At 34.2% G+C, this 25,177-nt stretch overlaps 1 protein-coding gene across 1 annotated transcript in view; it reads left to right on the top strand.

Moving 5' to 3' along the window:
- The first annotated feature begins 1,340 nt into the window (after window positions 1-1,340).
- LOC128878456 (sodium-independent sulfate anion transporter-like) overlaps window positions 1,341-25,177 on the top strand; it is a 30,056-nt gene continuing 6,219 nt past the window's right edge. Inside the window, exons 1-8 of the mRNA XM_054126673.1 lie at window positions 1,341-1,785; window positions 6,002-6,183; window positions 10,215-10,410; window positions 10,498-10,718; window positions 13,978-14,122; window positions 14,246-14,410; window positions 19,060-19,221; window positions 24,244-24,384. Of these exons, the coding sequence (XP_053982648.1) occupies window positions 1,749-1,785; window positions 6,002-6,183; window positions 10,215-10,410; window positions 10,498-10,718; window positions 13,978-14,122; window positions 14,246-14,410; window positions 19,060-19,221; window positions 24,244-24,384 (1,249 nt within the window). The 5' untranslated portion in view covers window positions 1,341-1,748. The remainder of the gene's footprint in view (window positions 1,786-6,001; window positions 6,184-10,214; window positions 10,411-10,497; window positions 10,719-13,977; window positions 14,123-14,245; window positions 14,411-19,059; window positions 19,222-24,243; window positions 24,385-25,177) is intronic.

Below are 25,177 nucleotides of genomic sequence, written 5' to 3'. Positions count from 1 at the left end.
AATTAAATGGAAAATTGAATAAAAAATCAGAAACTAATTGAAAAAGGAAGGTGCTACAAATGTACAACAGTGCATAAAAAAAAACAGAATGTATTTGATTAAAAGTGTAGATTTATTTTATAAAACAAACGCCGGATTCTAGCCACAACTTAACACAGTCATAATGTTGAGATATTTTAGGCGTTAAACAACACGTTTCTTCATGGTTGATACCAACTGAGGCTTCCGGGGGTAAGCTGTGTCCTTTAGGTTAGATATTCCGATGTTTTGCCTGCATTGCAGCTAGCTTCTTCCGGGGTAAAATTGCACACTATTAAATAGATATCGAATAAAAGGATAATACAGTAAAACCTCCGTCATGTGAACTAATTGAGGACAAGTGTTCTAAATTTTATTGGATCATCTCACAAGTTCATACCACTTATTATTATTCAAATTATGACCAAGAGTAATCACTCTTCCCATGATCTTTTCCCACCTTTCTGGTAAAGTAATTATGCCGTCGTTATAAAATTTCTGTAGTCTTTTATTAAATACAAACACAATTTGCGGATCGAACTTATGCGGTTCCATCTAATACATACTTGATACTTCAAACAAAATGAATTATACCAAATACAATTTGATTTTAGATAACTTCATATATCGAATAAATTATAAAAAAGAAACAATATTGCTGAATCCTTCTTCTTTTTAACGACACTAAGAAAATAAATCCTACGGATTCCAAATGTCAGCCAGCAAAAGTTTCATCCATGCTTTCCTCGGTGTTTGGTTTTTTACATTCAACTAAGCATTTGCTATCACATTACCGCAGCATTCCAAATTGAATTTTGTACTCATTCTAATTACGTTTATATGCATATATTATCGTAAAAGTTCATATAAAAGAACGTTCACATAACGAAAGTTTCTTCTGCACTTGTATGACATGTATAAAATAAATCTATAATTCGTCGTCTTTGAATTTGTATCCTCTACTCTATATATGTATGTCTATTACACAACTCCCATCACCATGATTCATTATCCCCTACTTCTTCAGAATATAAAGATGCAATCTATACAGAAATGTCTTTTTCCCATTCACTGCCACAAAGTACTATTTTTCGAAGTTGTCCGTCAAGATGTCATTCGAGGGACAAGTGCAATAGGATCGTCCCGGCACACGAAAATCCCGAAGATCAATCTCTCTGGTGATCGTCGAAGTCCCCCCTTTAAGGTCGACGGGTTAAATCTCGGATAAAATCGCGTGAACGCTATTGGCATCCGCTGTTGCGATTACCAAATCGTCGAGTCGGAACGAAGTGGGAGAGCGTTGATAAATACATACAGGCGGCCGGTGCCTCAGCGATTTATCGAATGTATACGGAACCACGATCTTCGTTAAACCGGAACGCTGGAGAAAACGTCTCGTGCTTGGTATCCAGCTCACCTCGTGTCGCGACGCGTCAACGGTTTTACGTGTTCTGAAATTGCTGGGACAACACGTGTACGAGTTGAGTTATACCGATGATCTAAGCACGTCTCAGCATTTGTTCCTCGACTGTGATCCATGAAGGAATCTTCGCGCACGATTCTTCGGAGAAAACGGTCGGAACGTTCGCGAATGGACTATCGTTTCACAAGACAATCGAAGATATAGTACAAGTAACGCGATCGTATCTGTGAACGTTCAACGAAAATCTTATGGTGTTCGATAAGAAGTAGTTCTTTCGTGTCCCCCATCCGTAACAACAATTCTGAGCATGCCCCGGAAAATGTGGAGTGTTTTACGTGAGAAAAGTGAGTTTGCGATATTTGATGACATACGATGGAAAATTGGTTAATGTTGGATTATAGGTAGAGGTGCATTGTACTTTCATGAGGGTCAAGGTAACATAAAAATTTCGGGCAGTCGTGTAAGAGAACGCGTAAAGAACAATTTCGAAATGATAGTATAAAAATGATATGAGCACTTATAGTTAACGTAATGAGTAATTGCATATTATTTGTTTTTGTTATTATTCACCAAGTTGTAACTCTGTCAAGAACAAAGAATCGTCATTCGGCTGATGCATTCGTAGTAGAAATTAACAACAAAACTTCTGTCATTATTTCCTCGTTAGAGTAAGTAGGATACTAGTTATCCTTGAAGAACTATGCATTAAAGAGTATACGCTGGGATGTTCACATCTTGCAATGTGTATGGAGTTCGTGAATTCTTTTTTAAAACAGTAGTGTCAACATCCTGTATTTATGTAATTAATAAATTCATAATTGAAATATTGAATTTTGGGGACTCCCTTTAATTGGAGTATTAGGGTTTTTTGCGTACAGGTAAATGTGCCACTGGTTGTATTATAATTATTAGTCATATTTCAATAAGATTCAAACAATAAATTTATTAAGTATAACAATTTCTAAAATTAAATAGTCATTAGGTAGTCTAATACCTGATTCTAATTATGCTGTTAACTGCACGGAAAAGTATAGGACATAGTTTAAAGTGTTGCAAAAATCTGTGGTACAGCATTCGTATTGTCTTCTAACACTGTAATAACACATAGGTTTCATTAAATTTATCATTTAAATGAGTTTCAAGTTATCCTGTCCTTCACTTCTCTAATTCCAATTAATCTAGATTAACGAGATTTTACTGAGATAACGTTTAAGTGTATTACAAATAATCGTACGAAGAATGAATTCACATATTTGTTAACCATTTTTGTAATTCCCTTTTATTTTTTACGGGTATTTTCCAAATATTGTGATCCGATAAATGCAATAGATTCTTTATTGGAATTAAATCCAACAAATATAAAGGAGAAGGAATTTTCAGTTTCTGGCAAATAAATATTAAATATTTCCGATCGATTCATAGTTTATGTTTTATCTCGTTATTCCGATAAAAATTAGTAGCGCTACGTGCATTCGTGTCGATAACATTCCTTACTAAATTGTCTCTTAAAATGATTAAATATTTGCCTCGATTAAAAATTCCGTTCACAAAAACGAATTTGCTTACCTTTGTTGTTGAAGTACACCATCTAATCATGTGACTTCGTGCATCGTGTTTCATGGATCTGAAATTCTTCGTTCCGATTTCTTCGTTTAGACTGTCAGACGTAGAACGTTGAACGTGCTTTCGTTTGCAAATATATCATTTCAGCACTTTTATCCTTTGGGAACAAAGCGTTTGGCAAACATTAATCTTTTCTTGCGATTTACTTTATTTATGTAGGACTTTTAATGAGCCACTCTATCGTCGTTACGGCTCTTTTTCAACGTTAAGTGGACGAACTATCCCAGGGTCGCAAAGGGTGCACAATACGTGAACGACGCCCTCTAGAGACCGCAAAAACGAAAAGCATTTTCTGATAAATTAAAAGTTTTACTTGATTTTCAATGATATCTAACATATCTAATATTTCTGTTAAATACTTGTATTTCTGTCTACCAGTTAATAGGAATGTAACCATGGAGTTTTTAATATCGACAATACAACAATAGTGGGAAATTCGACAGATTTTCTAGATCAAACAAATATGATTATTTCACTGATACTTCAAATTAGATATTGCTCTCTACATTATTAACTATGTAAAAAAATAAATAAATACATTGTACGTTGCTTCCATCCACAGTACGTGTTTTAACTTGTTAAAAGAGAATTGATTCCCGAGCTCATTAAAAGTTTATATGGAAAGCAATAACGTACGGGGTTTTGTGTGACAGATTGTATCCGAATATTAATGAGAGTCACTGTATATAATTCTTCTCCAAGGAGCATGTGTTACGTTCCACTCGATTTCTACGAGTTTGGTACAAGCTATCGAGATAATTGTTTTTACCAGAACTGTTATGAAACTTTTTCAATAGGTACCTTTAAAACAGTTGAAACGGAACTTTTATAAGAAAAGTTCTCGCATTAAGAAGTTCCGATGAAAACGGATAAATAAAAGGTCTTGAAAATTAAAGTCCTCCAAAATAAAAGGTCTATTTTGAATAAACTTTATGTGAAATAAAAATAGAAATTCTTGTGCAACGGAAACAGATACGCTCAGTATCGCAAGAAGAAAGTTCTCAGGCACTTCTACGTACAATGTAGGTACACTTTGAAACTTTTGATTGGTCTTGAAAGTCTTGTTTCCTTATTATATTCCGTATGTATTAGATTTAGATTGTCAAGTAAAGGTATGTTGTAATACAGGCATGTGGTTAAATTTCTTCTTAAAACATTTTCTAATAAAAGTTTCGTGATAACTGTTTCCATGGAACATTAATATCTATTATATAATGTCTAATATATTCCAAATTAAATAATAATATTCGAGACAATTTTAGGACGTAGGGAATTTTTGAACGAATTTTGTCAATGTTATGGACGTTCGATAAAAAAATTTCATGAAAAATTGTTTATAACTTAAACAGTTTACAACAAAACATACAATCTCAACATTTTTCTGTAGACGATGTCATTTTAAAGCTACAGTTGAAATTTCAAGTAAATCGATCAAAGTCTGTTGAAGTTATGCCTTTGGCCATTTTGGAAAACATGTTTACAAGAAAAACGCGTTTAAAGTTTTACATAAGAGTTTATGATAGAAATGTTTGATTTATCTCTAGTTTGCAACGCATTCACTACACAGCCGACCTTTCCCATTAACATACTCAGAACTTTTTTTGCAATATCAGTCAGCGATCGCTCCGAAAACTAGACGCGGCTCGCGTCAGCGTTAGCGCAACAATTGCAGCAATTTGACCCCTTCGCTATGCCAAATGCTTCCAGAATCTGCAGTATGCTTGACAACCCATCATTGGTCACACATATAACGATATTTGCGGCAATATCAAGTGAACGTTTGCCACTGGAAATTAATTTGGAGATCGACGACAAGACTGCAGTATTGAAACTTTCATTGCTATTTGTACGAGACGGTTCCTCGATTTTATGAAAATATCTGTCACTTTCCTGGTACACCATTCGATAAGCAGCACAAATCCACGTATCGACGAAAAATCATGTTTCCCCCACATTCCATCACACAGTGCAATTGAAGCATTCGTTTTCAACAGACTTACAATTAGACTTTACTTTTCGCGCTACTGTCTCTCTGCTTTTTTAACCGACTTCGAAAAGGAGTAGTTTATTCAATTCGACATGTATATTTTTTTTTTAAGGTATGTTCGCCGATTACACCGAGATGGTTTGACCAATCGGAATTAACCTGTCGCATCTTGTAGAGCATATCTCTCCGGTGGTCCTGTTATCAAGACTTTTTGCGATTTGTCATTTTTTTTACAAACAACTTCTGTTGCGTCAGAAATCATGCGAAGAGTTTCATCGTAAAATGAGTGATAAATTGGTTATGGAAGGTTCATGAAGGCACAAAGTTTTACCATTTCATTTACATCGATTCCTAATAAACGCATCACAAAAATATTTCGACAATTAATTATATGACCTTTGTCAATAAACAGGCAATTAAAAATGTAAGTTTGACAAATTTGCAAATGACAAATTTGCACGTTTTACACACAACTTCCGAAATGGCAGGAAAAACTCACTATTTTCCATTCATTCGATGACTGAGGCATTGCAGATACTAAAGGCACGTTATGGAGTGACTACTTTATTTATGTAATAAACACTTAAACATTTTTCCACGTTATAAAATCTATCGTACCTGATTTTAAAGATATCATTTAAAAAAGAAAAAAAATTGATTTTTTCAAAATTCTACGGTTACCTTAGCCCTCAAAGTGAAAGTAACACATAAGCAGGGATAATTTGAATAAAAAAAGTATCGGTTTCAACGAAATGTAAAAACAAAATACAAGTTAATTGTTCCTTTCACTAATTTCCACTGTAAATGCAAAGTGGTTACCTTTCCTCTTGGGTTCAGTTGTTCTTATTGCAACTCATTTTCCTTCATTTTTTGCTACGCTGGTCAGACAAGATGCTCGCGAGTTCGTTTCGAGAAATAACGAAATTGCCTGCGCTTTTTTGTGATTCAAGTGACTTGGTGCACCGGAGACACTTTGTGTACGTACGCAAAACGGAAGGTACCAGTTTTTTCGTGGGCGACCACCTATAAACTCGCATGGCTGCCTCAAGACGCTCTGGCAGGTTTCACGGTCGGCCTGACTGCCATTCCCCAGGGTATCGCTTACGGTATCGTCGCTGGATTAAGTCCTGAGGTAAGCTCAAGAGTAACAATGGTTACTCAGCAGTATGGATTTATACCTGCGGATCGACAGGAACTGTACCGCGTACTATATTGTATAATAATTGCGCTGCCGTTACAGAAGCTTATACCGTTCCATGCACGCCTGAGAAAAATGATCCGACTAAAGAAACCGCGTTACAAGGTTAAATATTAAGTCTTCGTGATTTATATTTTCAAAGACAAATTTTTCTAATTTCTTTTTAACTGTCAGAGTAGTTTAAGTATGTCTTAAAGTACGTTTGGTAATTTTTTCAATTCATTTCACACAGAATTTGACTCTTCAAATAATTCAGAACTTAACGCAAGGCCAGGTAATCCATGACTTTTTTTTCTGGCAATATTACGTTTATTTCAGTCAACAAATTTGTTAGGTTCCCTTTTTGAGCAATTCATTTATCCCATCTTTGAAATTATATCTCTGTACAATATCCATCACAGTACTCTCAATTAAATTACAAATTTTATTAATTTCTCGATCAAATTTTCCTTTTCCACGATAATTGTCGCACATCAAAGGATGAGTTTTTGCGTTTTCTCACCATAGTACAAATTATGAATGACCACGTCGACTTTCAAACAATAACAGATATTTTGTAATAAACAGTCGTAACCGTCTATTAAGGTGAAGAATTATAAGGAATATGGAAATGTATCGAGTGTCCAAATATCAACACGACACAGGAATAATATATTGCCTAGTAAATTGTTTATTATACGTGAATTCGATATGTGAAATAAATAAAATTTGCACTTTTGTTAAACAGAAGATCCGTTCTCACATATTACACAACAACCAATATTACAATTTAATGCTGATCAGATGTGCATTGCAATAGTGAATAAAGTACTATAGTGTCAAATATTAATATGAGTCTCTGACAATGTAAATACATCGGTGGCATAAAAAGTCAGTCAAAATGGGTTTCCATGAAACGTTGTCTATGAAAACTTTTTTAGTGATTTTAGACTAATTATTAGGTTGTCCCAAAGTTTCTTTCGCTTTATTAATAAGTAATACATGCATAATAGTTTATGTTTGATGTTATATTACTGAATTGTGCACGATTCATTTTGCTCCATTACTGTTACAACATGAATATCTGTGAAATTAGATTGTCTATTTATATAAACACGACCACATAAAATAATTGAGTGCAACTCGCGAAAGAAACTTTCGGGACAACCTAATACTAAATTAGAGTGAATTTAGACGAATTATAGCTACAATTTACTGTGTATTATTTATATTATACATATATTATTTACAGTACGTTCGTTCTTTATACTAAATAAGTATTATATTAAGTAACAAAAACAGTTACAAATTTATAATCTACTAGAGTTTCGTTCACAATAGAAAAGTATCCTAAGTCTTTGATATTGCTCTTCCACACTCCATACGAATCTGGAGATTGATACTATATTTGCCACCTGACTTTCCCCAGAGAAAATTCTTTCGTTATCGAAAAGTTATTTATCTGCCAGAAATCAAATTGTTAAGACCACTCATTCTTTTTCAACTCCCATTGTAGTCGCAACGAATGAACTCCCCAATGGTCTTTCCTAGACATTTACCCTTCGATAACTTTTATGAACCATATTGCTAAAATTGATACAGAGAATGAGTATATACCATTTACAGATAATCTTGAAATATATTTACAAAATAACACAGAAATTGACATCAATGAAATTAATGGTTGATGCAATTATAACAAAGTAAGCTTGGATGTAACGAGATGGTATTAGTACACGAGTTAAAGAACATTTTGTAACCAGTAGTTAATGAGATAACTGATATGTCTGTCATAGATTGTTTTCTTAATCAAATAATAATTGTTTTCTGAAGGGGCATACTCTTAGATTAATGTCTCCCAAACTGAAGTTTACAGACATGTTAGTGGAAATAATATGTATAGTGGAATAGAACAAATTATTCTCATAATATTTACTTTTGCTAAAAAAAAAGACGTCATTGAGAAAATGTGACAATTTTGAACGAATGGGATTTTTCGTATTTGCTAGAGGAAAATTCATTTCTTCGTTACTTTTCTTAAAATCTAAATACAAAAACAGATTAACTGTATAACTAAACTCGAGGTTAATATTTTTCAGAGTTACGTCTACGTAACATCTACCATTTTATTGCTGATAAGTTTTATCAACATTGTTTCGAACTTATAACGTGCTTATCACGTTTTCCTTTTCTTTTGTTAAAAGCGTGTAATAAAAGATAGCAAATTTTATCAGATTATCCATTTGCAATGAACTAACATTTCCTGACTGCCAAGTAATAATGATTTCTTGATACTTTTAGAGAGCACAAATTAATTGATTGTTAAAAATTAATTAATACTTGTCTTGTATTGACAGTTTATCTGTTGGAAGCCTACCTGTATACCGGTTATTGGTTTCTTATTTCTAAAATCTATTGTCTGGAATTTTTTATCTCTGTTAACATGTCTGTGAAATAAAAGCTTGGCAAAAAAAAAGAAAAGCTCCCGATTAAGACTAGATTTTGATCTCAAAAATAAGCCTAAAAAGTTTGAACTAAATCGATCTAGTAGTTTCCGACATATAGTGGTCACTCGTTTTGAAAATGCAAATCTGAGGAAAACGAGTTTAAAGTTTTAGATATATTTTACAGCTAAATAAAAAGTTAGTTTATTCAACTTAGAGTAAGTCATATATTCCAGATTCATATAATAGTTCTTCTGCAGCAGTTGTAGCTTCCAAAATGCCGATTTGCTTCTGTTTACGACGTTGTCTCGCCTCGCGAGTTGCCTGTTGTGTGCAGTAATCCACTTTCTGAATTCGGAGTTCGTCTTCCTTCGCTCTGTATAAATGGACGTTTGGTCAACTGTATGCCCTCACAGCTTGTAACATCATTGATAAGGCAAATGTGCTGTCATTAAAAAGTGCCGGTCGCAATGTAGATCGTTAATTCTACCGTAATATATCCAGATGGTATTATTTTTTAACTGATTTTTCACATTAACTGGTAGCAACTTCCATTATTTTTTTGTGTAAACCTGCAGACGCATTCTCTAATAAATTTTAAGTGCTGAGATCTTCATAGATAGGTTTGGTAGCGTACAAGACAACTTTAGGGAGAGACTTATAACTGTGTTTAAAGGACTCCTGTGTATCACTTGCAGAAGTACGGTGCCAATCACACGAGTCTGATCCAGTCGCGCATTTATTATGATGCAGATGTTCATCTGTTGAATTATAGTGACAATACGTGGCCCAAATTGCAGTTTTTATTTTTTCTATGGATTTATAATTACGTCGAATTGCCAATCCATAATAAATGGATAACTTATTGATTAACATTTGAGCTTCGTCAATTTTTCTCGGATTACCTGGAAATTTTTATAGGATATTTTTGGAATGTTGTACGTTAAGAAAATGTCAAAATAAAAAAATCGTTTTTCTCAAAGTTTCTAGGTAGACATACCGCCTCAAGTAATAGATCTCCTCGAGATCTCGATTTCTTGATCTCCTTTATTACGGCTAATCAAATTTTACGTTCTAGCCACAGAGATCGGAAACAAATATATTTCTGGAAATGTTTCCCGCGTCAATTTCGATTCACTAATGTCCACGTGTTTCTCGTAGAAACATTATTGATAAATTGGGCGATATTCGACTCGTACTAGCCTATTCGACTTGTAATAGCCTATTTCTAAGGTATATACATTTATTATAAATAGTTAGTTTCGTTATATTTAGTAAGAACTACTACTATAGTTTTGTAAATAATTACAGCATAATAGAAACATCTCTATGATTGGAAAAATATTATTACATGTATTTTTTCTCACTGACATGAACAAAATAACCGCGGTCCGAGTGAATCGCATTTTGTAAAACAAATCACTTGGATCAAATACACGACAAGTAATTATTACCCTTTTATAATAATAAAATTTATTATTACTATCCATAGTAAGTTGAACGTTTTAGCCTCACGCGGAATTTTGTTTTCTTTATCGTCAGTATGGACTGTACGCATCCTTCATGGCGTCGTTCATCTACATTATCCTTGGTTCGTGCGAGAACATTACCATCGGGCCTACAGCTATCATGGCAACAATGGTACAGCCATTGGTGGCAAATTACGGTCCCGATATAGCCGTGTTACTCGCCTTTTTGAAAGGCTGCATCATCGCGGCTCTCGGGGTGCTTCACCTGGGTAAGTGGATCGGATCGATGGAGATTTATTTAGATGATCTATCTTCTGGAGCGATGAAACGAATCCGACGTGAACCGTGGATTTCAGGTTTCTTATTAAATTTCATTTCGCTGCCGGTAATTGTTGGCTTTACGGCGGCCGCATCGATCAACATTGCCGCCTCGCAGTTCAACCCTTTGTTGGGTATTCCCGTCAGAAGCGAAGATCTTGTAGATGCCTTGCAGAAAGTGTTCAAGAATCTCGATAAGATCAGATATCAAGACACGGTGTTGAGCATCGGAACGGTTGTTGTCTTGGTTGCACTCAAGGTATTGTATTATCTCATCGATCGCGCAATTACGATTAAAATATCGATCGAATCGGGCTACGGGGACTACTGGAATGCTACTCGAATCACGTTTCAAAGATACCAAAGTATTCGTAGAGATACCATTGCGAAATGATTAACACTTTACACTCGACGACATTTTCACCAGCGGTAAAGTAGCAACTCTAAAAGATTTTACGATTATTTGTCGAATTCCACACAGCTGACATAAAATCACTTTCCACGCAAACTAACGTAACGTATTATAATATTAACTTCTATTATTCAATAATAAATATATCATTATGAAATTTTTGCGATATGATTTGGTAGAAATATTTTGAAAACTCTTTGGCCGAAAATAAAAGTATACCGCCCTTAATGTTTCGTGTTCAATGAACCTAACGAATTGATGTGTAATATTGGATGATCGCATAAGTTCGTACCCGATTGTCATAGACGTTGCTATGACAACTCCATTGTTTTTGTTTGGTTTGGTTTACGCACTGAATAGGTTATAATATCACGTGCAAAATTAGATCGTAAAAAAGAATGGCGACTACATAATCGATTAATAAAATCATATTCTTTGAAATTTTACACATTGAACTTCATTTTTAAATCGGGCACGAACTTATGCAATCATCCAATATAAACGATTATTAATTTCGGTAATTTTGTAATTTTGTTAACATGATTTAGTGGAAATATTTTAAAGGCCTTACATAATAAGGATACCAACAACAGCAAAATTTATCGACCCAGAAAAAGAAAGAGAAAGAAAAGTTTTAATATTAACGCATTATCAACTGATCGGGGAGATATACTTTGCGCTATACCAAATTATGCGTTTATAAACATGCGCAATAAGAGTGTTTACACTGATTGTATATGATCTAAACCGAAAAATAGTATTGGCAGGTGTTAGGTAAAAGTTAATTTGCAAAAGATATACATGTTTGCTATCAACGCTTTGGGATTCAATGAAATCTAATGTAAAACAATTTGTCGCCTCTCAATCGCCACTTGAGTTACCGCATAAAAACTAATGGCGATTGAGTGTCCCCTCGAGTGCAAAGAGTTAAACTATCCTCAACTGCTGTCTATCGCCGCTGTTCTGCGTTCAGTCAGTGGATTCGCGCGTAATATCGATTCTACCTTAAAGAGGTATTCTCATTTAGAACGTCGTTTCCTAAGCGATATTCTTTAGTGAATGATTATTTTTAAAATTTTTCAGAATTTAAAATTACGAAACAAAACGACAGTGAACGCTACAATTTATTACTTTCATCCCCGATCTCTCCTAATCGCGGTCGTTTACTCGGTTTTCGAAAATATATATAATTATATTCCTTCAACAACGGCTTACGTAAGAAGTACACACCCTGTGTTTTTCGAATGTCGCCGATATCTGTATTGTTTGATCGTAAATATTTACTGATTACGTTAATAAATAATTACAAATAAAAGTTTTAAGTATAGCGATAGTATAACCACTGGCAAAAGGTTTTCGTCCAAACGCAGTAATAAGAAATTGTGTAAAGTTACAATTGTTTCGATACAAAGTATAAACAAACAAAATAATTTTAAGTTTTGTTTATTATTGGAAGAGGAAATATTTAATGTACTGTAAAAAGGTATTTGTTCGTAGCAAGGACAAACAATCGAGAATGCATCAAATTCAAACAAAAATCGACGAAAATTTAAGGTAATAGTCGATGCGTGGTCATTTATTGTACTATAATGCCTTAAATTGGAGTTTGTAGTCATTACATTTAACGCAATTCGGCAATCAGTCGAATAAAGATGGAACATTTTGAAAAAGGGAAAAAAGATTTTTATTCGATTGACTGGCATGTTGCGTTATATTTACTAAATGCAACATCCAATATAAGGCTTCATGTTACAATAAATGACCACGTATGTAGGTTCATGAATTTGTCTAAACAAATGCTACATTATTATGGATAAAAATTATATAAGTTGCCATTAAAAAAAATTAATTTATTTTTTAAATCTCCCCCACCACTTCATTTACAACAAAATTATTTACTCCATACAATTTGCCCCTTCGAACCAAATAACTTTCGTGAAAACATTTTTCCGATAGTTTCATCCCCTCATGAGATGTTAAACTACTCCGATTTAAATGAAACACCCCGTATATACTGGATTTCAGTCTTCAGTTGATGTTCCTGCTAGTTTCCTCACTAATTACTTCGAATATGATTCAATATCTGAAAAAAATGACGATAATCCATAAGATATACATACATAGGTGAGCACGACCATTATCAGTTTAACAAGTTTCCACCCATTTTTGACGAACTTTCTCATCACTTTAGGAAAAAATGATAAAGTTTTTTGCTCTGTGGGTGACTCTGTAATCGGTCTTGCATAAATTTTTCGTTTTCAAGCAAGTCCAAAAAGGTTTTTGAGCATCCTCCTTTTAAGCAGAGATACCTTTTAAGCAGAGAGGGGTTGGTTATATGTCAGTTAAAGGTGCAAGAAAATTTTGCATTTTTATCTAAAATACAAATTCTGAAATACATTCATCTTTTGGAGCACTTTCTGGTTTCTAGTTTAAAGAAATGGTCCGAGGATTACGAAGATTTTATGTTCCAACATGACAACACAAGTTCCCACCATAGCGAGGCAGTACAAAACTATTTAAATCTTAATCCAATTGAAAATTTATGAACAATATAGAAGGATTTTATTCATAAAAACAACCACAAGGGACAACAAAATCATGAAAAGAAATTCCGTTGCCAGAGTGTGACAAATTAATAAATTCAATGCCCGCACGTGTAACGTATAACATGTAAACGTCACAAAATATTATCTAATGAAAATATTAAAAATAATAATGTTGATTGCAATATGGACAAATACTTTTTCCAAGTACCATTGTGCTCTTTCATTATTTTCTCTTTGATATCAAACAAAGTTGAAATTATAATTTTCGTTTTTACTTTATATTAGACCGAGCTAACATTCCCATTCGTTTTATGTTTATATTACAGCACTTTGCGTTTAAACAATTACAGTACTTTCGTACAATTTCGTACTATTGCGTTTGGCGGAAAACTTTTTGCCAGGTGTTATAATTCTCAACCGCCCGCGAGTCCACTCTGCCGACTGTTTAACTTAGCCGACATTTTAAATAGTTTCTAGTTTTACGGCTGCCGTTGTTGAAAGGATAAAAAGAACGCGATATACTTCCAAATATCTAATGTTTCTATTAAAATATTCCCAAGAATTTACCTGGACGACGAACTGGCACGTGGCAACAAAAGATTGCGTGGGCGGTGACTCTGGCGCGTAACGCTTTAGTGGTCATCGTAGGGACAACTATAGCGTATATTTTTTACGCGAACGGACAAGAACCTTTCAGGTTAACTGGTGAGATCACTAATCGAACTCTACATCTGCCGCGAAATCAATTTGTTGACATTTTTGTTGCGGATGTCAATCGTCAATCGTCGAGAACAGAAGCGATAGAAGAGAATTGGTAACGATTTTCAGGAACGATGGGCGAAGGGTTGCCACCGTTTGGCCCACCACCCTTCTCGATTACTCACAAAAATCACACGTATGATTTTGTGGAAACGGTATCGGCGATGGGAACGACGCTTTTCTCCATTCCAGTGGTATCCACCATCGAGCATATGGCGATAGCGAAAGCTTTTGGTACGGTATAGGTTAGAACTGCGTAAGTAATTGGTGGAACAAATGTAGCGATCCGTTCGTATTAATCGAAATGAATGAGTTATAGTAACACTTGTGTTTTGGTTGTAGTCGGTAACGATAAATAGTAATACATGTTAAAAGAAAGATTTAGAACTTTCAGAGCAAATAGTACTGGTCAAATGGAGGAAGAAAATCCTACTAGACATGGATATAAACAATTATTTTCGGTATTATAAATGGTATTATTATCAGTTTCACTATTTACTCGCCTTTGATTGCAAATTTTTTTATATAAAAACGACGGACCTTACTATTCCTTCTGTTGATGTTCTATTAATACTCCAAAAATAGTAAGGGTTTATTAGAATTTTTTCCCTTTATTTCACGAGCACTATCCGCCCTGAAGGGTCTGAAGTAGGGGTGTGCGGGATTCCGGTCGGGACGGGAATTCCTCCTGAGATCGGGAGGGAATCCCGAGAATTTCAGAATCCCGAATACATCCGAGATTCCCATGAATTTCCTGGATCCCGAAACCATTCGGAATTCCCGAGAATTTCGAGATCCCGTAAATGTTCGGGATTCCCGGGAATTTCGAAATACCGTACATTCGGATTGCTGAAATTTTCAAGAATAACAACACTTACGGAAATCCCAGATATTATTCTATATCCCGTACATTGTCGGGAATCCCGAACACTTTCGAGATCCTGTATATTCTCGGGAATCCCGGATTTTTGCGGGATCTCGTGTATTCTCGGGAATCTGGAATCAACTCGGGATCCCGCATAAACTCGAGAATCCCGAATATTTTCGGGAATCCTGCACACCCCTAGTCTGAACCCTTTCTTCTTAACACCTTGTATAAACACTACAATATTCGTTTTCGGTTTAGCGACATGTAAAGTTATACAATAAAATTCAGATAATCCGACACACAAAACTCAGCTATAATCGTGTTTTTTAAACGACATTTAGCAATCATCACGGGTTAGATTCTCCACAAACGCCATTCGTTCACGTGGCATTTACGTAACATTGTCGGGCACACTTTAATTAAATTGGCAATTGATCCTCACTTTTGTATGGCAATTAAATTTAATTTCAATTCATAATTGATTTTAAGTAAAATCAAATGTTCATTTCAGTTAAAATATTTCTTTAACATCTAAAATTGAAATTAATTTCAAATAATGTTTCAATTAATTGATTAGATGATGAAAGATGTAATTGCTTTATTACCGAACACTGTTACGTGATTATGGATGATGGTGAAATTAGACCACTAAATAGTCGCAGAAAATTAATATAATTTATTATTTATAATTTCTGTATTCTATGTTTTATTTTATTGTTGTTAATCGATTGAATTATTATATTAACTGTGATCGTTTTTTTAAATTGCCATCTTGGGTTAGTTCAATAATTCGGTATATTTGATAATCCTGCATTACCGAAATCCCGAGTATGCCAAATTATCGGGATTACAATATATATAATAAATGTTAAGGTAGAAAGGACGTGAAAATACATGCATTTAAATATACATACGAAAGCGTACAACATTTCGACTCTACTTTAACTCTGGTATACTATAGTGGGATTTTCCATTCTCTAATAATTTTTGCTTTAGCTATTTAAGAGCTGCTACTTTAATCGTCCAGCATGGTCTCAACTTGTTCGAAGCTGTTATGTTATTCACTGGCACGTGTCAAGACTACTTTTCGTTATTTTCATGGCTGATGTACATAGTTTCCCGATAAAGTATTACCGAGTTCATGTCTAGGTGTTGTATTCCAGGGTTAATGGAGCTCCTTTAGGTTGTACACGGTTCAAATTTAATAACCAAGGAGGAACCTCAAGAGACCCTCTCTGTTTCTCAAAACGAAACTAGGGCAAACTGTTCATCTTTCTTTTTTCTTCTTTTTTCTTTATCTACCTACTTTTTACTTAATCACTTAGCATATCCTCTTTCCACCTACTGTTTATTTAATTAGTAAGTTGCTGGCACCTTACAGTCAAGAATGCCTACCGACTTGGCATGGTGCAGTTTTTGTGAGATCACTATATTCGTTCCACTAACAAATATTATACATATATATGAAACATATACCTATACGTATATACCAGAACATGCGAGATATCCTGAAACACGATACGAAACCAGACCCGAACATAAAGTCAGGATTTCGTTTCTTGCGAGAATCCCTGATGCAAACTGAGAACTCGCTTTTCCCTTGAGAATCTCGAATGTAAACAGAGATCTCACTTCTTCTAAGCCTCTCGGTTTTCCCAAGTCGCTCGTATATAATCGGAGTTTTTGTGCTTTATATTCTTTCGTTGCATTCGGTTCTACTGAACCATCTCGATGCGATTCAAATCGTTAAAACAGTTCAAAAAGCTTGAATATTTCCAATATTACGGTAAAATTCAATTTTTCTGTGCTACTGGAGATATTCATATTAATTATACGTGGCTGAATATTTACGTACGAATAGTGTAGGAAACCTGTGCGTATTTATTTTAGCAATCGATTCTATATTACAAAATTGTTGGAAATTACCAATTACACTATTATACACAACTAGAGACTTCCACTAATAATAAGACGGTGGCTTTGAAACTACGTGTCTGCGACATTGATGATGCCCGAACTGAAAGTTACCTTAATCGAAAGCAAGATTGAACTATTGAGAATTGTGTGGGGAACAGTAACTTCGAACACCAACACCAATAGAAAGCAATTATGTTTCGTAAACATTTCTATGCACCTTCTAAATACAAACATATGCAAGAAAGATTCTTTACGAAAATATTTTAAAGAACAATTGCACATCTCGATGAGATAGGAAGTTGTAGTCATTTATTTTTGTCGAGATATGAATACTTTTCGAATATCATTGATTTCAAACCATTTTTCTTCTTTTCTTTAAGAATTTTCTCCTCATAGATAATAGAAGTTGTTCCTACATGTTATTTAACGAAATATGTTTCATTTTGGCCGACGAAGTGAAAAACAGTTTTTATAGACAGCTTTAGATTTCGACCAAAACCACCCACCCACCATTTGCGAATTCTTAAAAAAAATGTTCTTTCATTTAAAAAAAAATTGGATTTTTACTTTAGAGAAAAACATTCTATATGTTTTTCTAGAGTTTCATGAGATTTACAACGAAAAACAAGTTTCAATGCAAAATATTCATTATTAAGGAAACTACGAATTAAGAATCATAAGAATTAAAAAATAGAGTCTTTCGGTATTTTTATATTTTTGAAAAATTTTTCTCTGAAAGACACGCGGTTTCCCATGTTGACAATGGAAATGCGTTGATCCAATCAAGAGTTATGATTTTTTCAAATTTTAGTCGAGGGTTCTAGCCGACATTCGGCATGCAGTATAGGATACGTATCTATATTGCACATGCACAGTAACTCGAATTTCATAACAGGTAGAACAAAATTGATTAGCCGAAAGTTAGTATAGTATAAAAACCGATAGACTGTTAAAATCGATTAAATTTTGTATTTAAAATTTGTTCAATATCAGTTATGGTTTCAAAAATATTAACAAGAATATAAATAACCAGAATTATCTCAAAGGGATGTTTCTATATTTAAAACAGATTTTGGGTAAAAATGGAACGGGACACTGTGGTTAAGTTCCCATACACTTTATTTCTGCAATTCAAATTTCGTTGGCGTGTATGAATTGCTGAACTTCCCTTCTTAAATTATGTATATTCAAAGTCACATAAACCTCTGGGGTCGTTAGCAATTGCTCCACTAGTACATTTACATATCTTTTCCATACACGCTTTAATTAGTATTAGGTTTCTTTCGTTTTGCTGTATTTCACAACCTGTCAAGTTTCATAAGACCGAATAAACGCGTAACACACTTTTCCACGTGCACTCTTACATACTTTTGAAAAAATGTCAAACTTGTTCATTTGCATACTTTACTTGTATCTTATATAAACACTCCATAAACTCCCAGAGAGTCGTTTATATTTTATTTATTTAATTATTCAAATAAATAGGAGTATCACATTGATTACAATAATATAATACAACGAAATTGCCAGTCGATATGTAGAATATCGGTAAATGTAAATGACAAGAAAGGGAATGGATGAATTTAAACAGTTCCCCGTAGTACAGATTCTTGCAATGGAATCAGTGAGACGAAAATGGGTCCTGAAGATTTAAGTCTAGAAGAAGCGTAGTTTAATTAACACGAAGTTTAATTCGAAACTCTTAGTTTAATTAACTCACGAGGATAGCTGAACATTTTATCCTACCATAAAGATTTTTATATAAGCAATAAGAAATTGGTTAAATTCCTACAAGTTCCCGGTATTTGCATATTCATTCTGTTAAAGAGCTATATAATATCAGACATTTTGAAGGAAGATACTCCGATTACGCACGAACAACTTGAAGAATGCGAAATCTTGATTTTTATTGGTAATTCTCGCAAGGACCGGAACGATCTCCCTTCGCATTCGGATCACGTCCAGTCACGATTATTTGAGACGGGATTTTTCCGCTCCGTTTTTACGGAGGTCTCGAATGGATCAGCAATGCATGATTATACGTGGATACGAGGATAAGCGATAGAATGACCATGAATCGGAATGGTTTTGAATTTAGCGATGGGGAAATCATTGGACGCCACGCAGGAGATGTTTGCGCTGGGTCTGTGCAACATATTTGGATCCTTCGTCCGATCGATGCCCGTTACTGGTTCATTTACCCGTACGGCAGTCAATCACGCATCTAGTGTCAAAACAACATTCGGAGGATTATTCACGGGTGAGTGTATATGTGAATTTATGATCACATTCCCGAAAGCAGTGACGCACAACCCTATTCGCTAAGAGTCCAAGTAAAATAAAATGTATAATGTTTTCTGCTGGTTAAAATCTAGGTCAGGATGGGTGTAATATAAAATATTTCGGTTTAATATAAAAAGAAATATATTTCAAAAATAAGAAAGACCGACTTTCAGTAAAAAAAAAGAAACGTATTTTCTAGATATTTATTCAAGGTACGCTCAATTCGGTTCATCGGGTCTCAAGATATCATGGTCACAGTTACGTGGTTCCGAGATATATGCATTCAATTATTCGCTAATTATATGCTCATCCCATACAAATAATAATTGTATTCAAGATTTTGCGTTCTCTAAAAGGAAATTTAAGATTTTGTTTTGTACGCATATTGAACATAGAATTATATCTGTGTAATTAGAGAGAGGGGGATCAAACTAATTTAGAAATCAAATTAATTCTCTATTACAATAATTGTCCTCAAAAACTGCAGTGAAAGCATTATTACTAATGGAATGACTTTAAGAAGAAATTTGAAGAACATTGCTCAAATTGACCAAAGTTTTAATATTAACCAAATACAAATGCTATGCAATATAGCTATTTTTTTATGTTATATGAAAGTATACATGACTATAATTAAATGTATCAGATGATGTTGTTTAAGTATTCATCGCGACTACACGGATAACCATCGATACGGACATTATAGTTTTGTTGTAACGTTTTCAATTATTAGGATTTCAATTCTCTTATGGAGACTCCAATGTTACCTTTGCCTAAAATGTTTTCTGGTCGATTACATGCACACAGAAAAAAATGTGCAGCGGTGTCAAGCCATATTTTCTCGTGATGAATGGCTCGTTTCACTGTATTATTGAAAATAAACAAGGAAAATGTCGATTCTATTGACTTTTCATACACTTTATTTATATTTAGATAACATATTCTGGAAATATCGTAACATACATATAGAATTTGAACAAGAATAGTTCACTTGCTGCATACGTTTTGACTTTTGACCCTTAATTTGGATTCTATAAAATAATGTTTTACGTTGAAAGTAACACGAATGATTTTTACATGACATCGTTATTGAATTGCGTTTGACTTTCTATTATTTTATATTTTCTTTATGTAATATCGTCGAGGTTAAATTTAAAAGCAACCTTCCAATGTATTCGGCCTTTTCGCAATTATGTACTGCCTTGTGTAATGGCGTACCTACAGGTATTCCAATTACTTAATTGTATCTTACTCGTCAACATCATTTTCCGCACTTAATTAGAACATTACAAAATAAAAATTCTGTGGAATATGCTTATGGAACTGAGGAAAAATTATTAAAGGGGGTAGTCGTTTTCTAAAAATAATGTTTGGAATTAATTTAAAGAGAAACTCTTATATATAGACATACGCAGTTTACACCATATGTTTATGTAGATATTCTTTTTCTGTATACAATTTTTATAAAATTTTACAATATATAATGTTTATACTATTGATTATTTAAAAATAGCGTGCAAAATATATAGTTGGACACTTCTACCATCTCTTCTTGTGTTCACCCAAAATATAAAACTGAAGAAATGTTTAATGTACATAAGTGATACCTTTCGACTAAAGAACCACGAACAATTTAAATTTATATTTAACAACATGACGGTTATGTAAGCATAAATTGTATATTTTCACTAAAATTTTGGTTGGGTTTAAGAAAATAGGGTACCCTCTGATCGAGCTGCCCTTTTTTTATCATAGATGACCCTTGATCTGGCAATTACAATGGTGGTCATCTTGACCCTTGAGTCACACCCCCCCCCTCCAGGAGTTAAAAACTAAAATGGCTCAAAAAGTGGTTTTTCGTACCGATCTCGGTGAGTACGTCGCGTCGTTTCTAACTTTTGTTTTTATGTGGTGGAACATCATAGCACCAGGTCCAAAATCTACTGTCTGAGTAGATTTGGGGTAGTTTTTGGTGGGAGCTGCAATATTGAATACCGTTAATGTACATACTATCTGCACGGAAATACTGTCTAAGTAGGTTTGAGGCAGTTTTTGGTGGAGACGCTTGTGTGGCTTGTACTCCACCGCAGCCAAAGCAGCCAAGCGGGCAAAGCGTTAGGTTAGGTTAGGTTACGTTTGTTTTTTCCTCCGCGGAAAAAAAGTTTGAATTGATGTATTCACCGCTTAGTATTTGTAAAATATATTCTTATGATATTAAAATTTTTAAGTATGCATTTAAAAAAGAAATTGATTTTTTGACCGATAAGGAAACAGCTCTCCCCTTAACGTTCTTATCTATTTCTAAATAAGCACAAATACAAAATGTTGATAAATATTCAAAAATGAAGTATTAGTGGAAAATTGAAGAATTGATAATGAAGTGATAAAAATGATGAAGTATTACACTTTAATAACAGATGGAATAATTGATATTTTATACCTGAAAAAATGTTGCTGCCGGAAAAAAATGATGTTTTATGTTTTACTTTTATTTCCATTAGTAGATGAAATTTTATTCAGCATGCATATCTCAACATTCTTGCCTGAGACCGTAGTCCGTTTGTGCTGAATAAACGCAAACAGGGATGAACATGATTCCATTACTTGAACCCGATGTAAATATTGTCACTTGAAAGCGGAAATTGCTGTATTGCGCGTTCCTCACAGTAAACGTGATCCACCACTTAGGTGCAACGCATGCAATCGTTCAGAGTTATTCGTCAAGGAATTCATGAATATAGACTCGGTGAAAATTGCATAGCTACAAAATTTCCACAAAACGGATGCTGTCGAGCTTTTTGTTCACCTTCTCGTTCCCTTGCTAGTGGACATTACTTCTCTTTTAGAATGAACACTAATCTGCATCGCCACAAATGTAATGCGATAGGAAGACAGAATTTTGCATTGCTGTGTTATCGGTGTATCAAAAAAAACGCATTACTGACCTTAACAAATAATCCATAAAAAGGAAAACAGACAATTCATGTTGCGATAAAAATAAAAATTGTATAAAGCAACCGTAGTTGTTGAACTTTCCAGAATAACCAAGAAGTACCACATAGCCAAATTGTAGATGATAATCCAAATATGAAGGTTCACCCTCGTTCATAATTATGTGGACATTTACTACCTTCAATGAATAATTAATATACACCGTAATTTATTACTATACAACTTTTGTTGCTAAAATCTATATTGAATGACTATTTAACAATATTGTATAATATTAAATTATTTGGATCCCGCATTCAATTTTATGGTTGAACTATGGTATCGTTTAGGTAGGTAGAAAACTCCAGAAAGAATGTTTAATATATTAAAAACATTTATGGCGAAATAAACTACTGGACAAAATTAGCGGAACACTTTTTTAAATGTTCATAATTATGAGTCTTCAACCGATTTCGGTGAAACTTCGTGAGGAATAGTCTTCAAGTGTCTTCTGGGTGTGTGCAAAGTTGCATTGGCGAGGGTTGATGTGAAGGGGTTAATTCACCCCCTTAGAGGGGGGCGTCGAGAACGTCAATTCTAAAGGTGCCAGAGATGACGGAAGGGGTTAAAAAAATTAAAAAAATCTTTAGGACGACTCTCCTTGATGCCCTAGGACTCCATATACTCCTGTATACCAAGTTTTATCAAAATCTAGTCACTTTTCGCATTTTGTCCAGTTACATTGGATCCGCCATTTTGAATATCTAAATTTTTAGTTCAGATTTGGAATCAGCGACCCCGAAAACCCCTGTATACCAAATTTCATGAAAATCGATGGTCACGAAAAATGGATATAAATGTTTTTGTTTCAAAGAACTTTGAAGGATTCTCTAACCAGGAAATACTTCAATGTTTACTATTATGTCACGGAATTTAGAGGGGCGTTCCTTCCAGGAAATATTACAATGTTTACTAGTATTTCTCGGAATTGGAACGGTCTTGCAAGGACGTAATATGTATATATATGTAGGTCACTACGTCTGTCAGTCATTTATAATTGTCTATAAAATAGAAAACTTTGAGGTGCCATAGCTCACCGTAGAATCGTCCGATTTGATTCTACCAAAATTTAAATTAAAGGGGGAATTTCTACTACCTAATAAGTAGTTACTATCATTATTAGATACTCTTAAACAATTGTGCTTTTAAATATATAATTATTAAATATTACCTTCATTGTACCATGTAGCTCGGCGTGGAATCGTCCGATTCGATTCTAACAAAATTCAAATTAAAGGTTGGAATTTATACTATGTTTTAGAGGGGGTGGGTGGTTGTGAGGGGTGGGTTTGTCCGAGAGCGATTTCGAGGAGTGCATTTTGTAGAGGGCATCAAACAGAGTCGTCCTAAAGTTTTTTTAACTTTTTCAACCCCTTCCGTCACCTCTGGCACCTTTAGAATTGACATTCTCGATGCCCCCTCCCCCCTAAGGGGGTGAATTAACCCCTTCACATCAACCCTCGCCAATGCAACTCTGCACACACCCAGAAGACACTTGAAGACTACTCCTCACGAAGTTTCACTGAAATCGGTTAAAAACTCTCATAATTATGAACATTTAAAAAGGTGTTCTGTTAATTTTGTCCAGCAGTTTATTGAAAAATAAATGGGATCATAATACTTCAAGTACAATAAAGAAATTAATAGTATCCAGGTTTGGTGAAAGAAATTTTAGCATTATCTAGTTATCTCTACTGATATTAAAGAAAATAATTACTAACATTTATTAGTTATTTATTTCTATTAAGGAAGTGTCTACATACTTCTGAGCAGGGATGTACATGGATAGTAATAATTAGACTGCGGATCCTTATACATTTATAGGAAATTTGAATGTGCAAGAAACTACAATATGCAAACAATATGCAAGAATATAAAAAAGATTGAAAGTAAAGTTCATGTTACAGTATTTGCAGAATAAAATAAATTCCTATTTAGGTTCAATTTTTGTAGGTATAATGTATAATGTATAATTAATCCATAATTAATTATGGATTGTCATTTTCAGGTTGTCTCGTTCTGCTCGCGGCTGGCCTGCTGACCTCTACTTTTCGTTTCATCCCGAAAGCCACGTTAGCCGGGGTTATAGTATGCGCTATGTATTATATGCTCGATTTCAAGACGTACCTCATGCTGTGGCATGCCAAGAGTAAGTAAGACTCGTATATTCAGCCACCACAATTATAATTGTAGTCATAGAAATTGCGTCTCTCCACAAATATACAATTTATTGAGTCTGCGAATACATTGCAAATATAGTAGAAACATTAAATTGTTTCACTGTGATAAATTACATTTCTTTAATGTAAATCGAACCTTTCATGATCAATAATACAGATGGTTGCAATTTTTACAACACCACTGTATACATATTTATTTATTGTTTCTAATTTTCAGCACGTATCTTTAGGCCAGTCATTTTACAACAATGTTATCAGACACCTAACATTGTATAAAATACTGTAAACTTGCATTTTTGTTATGTTGTTAGGACACCCAGATAGTATAAATCCAGATTTGCAACCCTCAGAAACGTGAGGGTATTAATATTAATACATATTGTTACGCCGGGGGGTGGTGCCGCATCGAGAAGTAGTCATTTTAAATAACTAATACGTCTTTTATTAAAGAAACAACAACTCAAAACGTTTATTAACTTTAACAATAACTCGTTTAATAAACACGTCTGCACGACAGTAAGACTCGCGACGTTCTCCCTATTTGAAAGTTGCCGGTTCATTTGGAAACCGGAACATCCCGATGATCCGCTTCCGCTCGCTCTTCGGAACATACTTCACAACGTCGCAGCATTTTCGCAATATTGCGGCATCTTCACGCCGCCGCAACAATATTAATACATCATATGTACTAATACATTATATGTACTAATATTTACATTTCTGTACAAATAGGCAGCGCTTATTAAACAAGTTCTCAATTAG

Source organism: Hylaeus volcanicus, chromosome 6 (genome assembly GCF_026283585.1).
Source record: "Hylaeus volcanicus isolate JK05 chromosome 6, UHH_iyHylVolc1.0_haploid, whole genome shotgun sequence".
Taxonomy (NCBI): domain Eukaryota; kingdom Metazoa; phylum Arthropoda; class Insecta; order Hymenoptera; family Colletidae; genus Hylaeus; species Hylaeus volcanicus.
The sequence above is the reverse complement of the archived record's forward strand: the minus strand, read 5'-3'. Positions and strand labels throughout refer to the sequence as shown.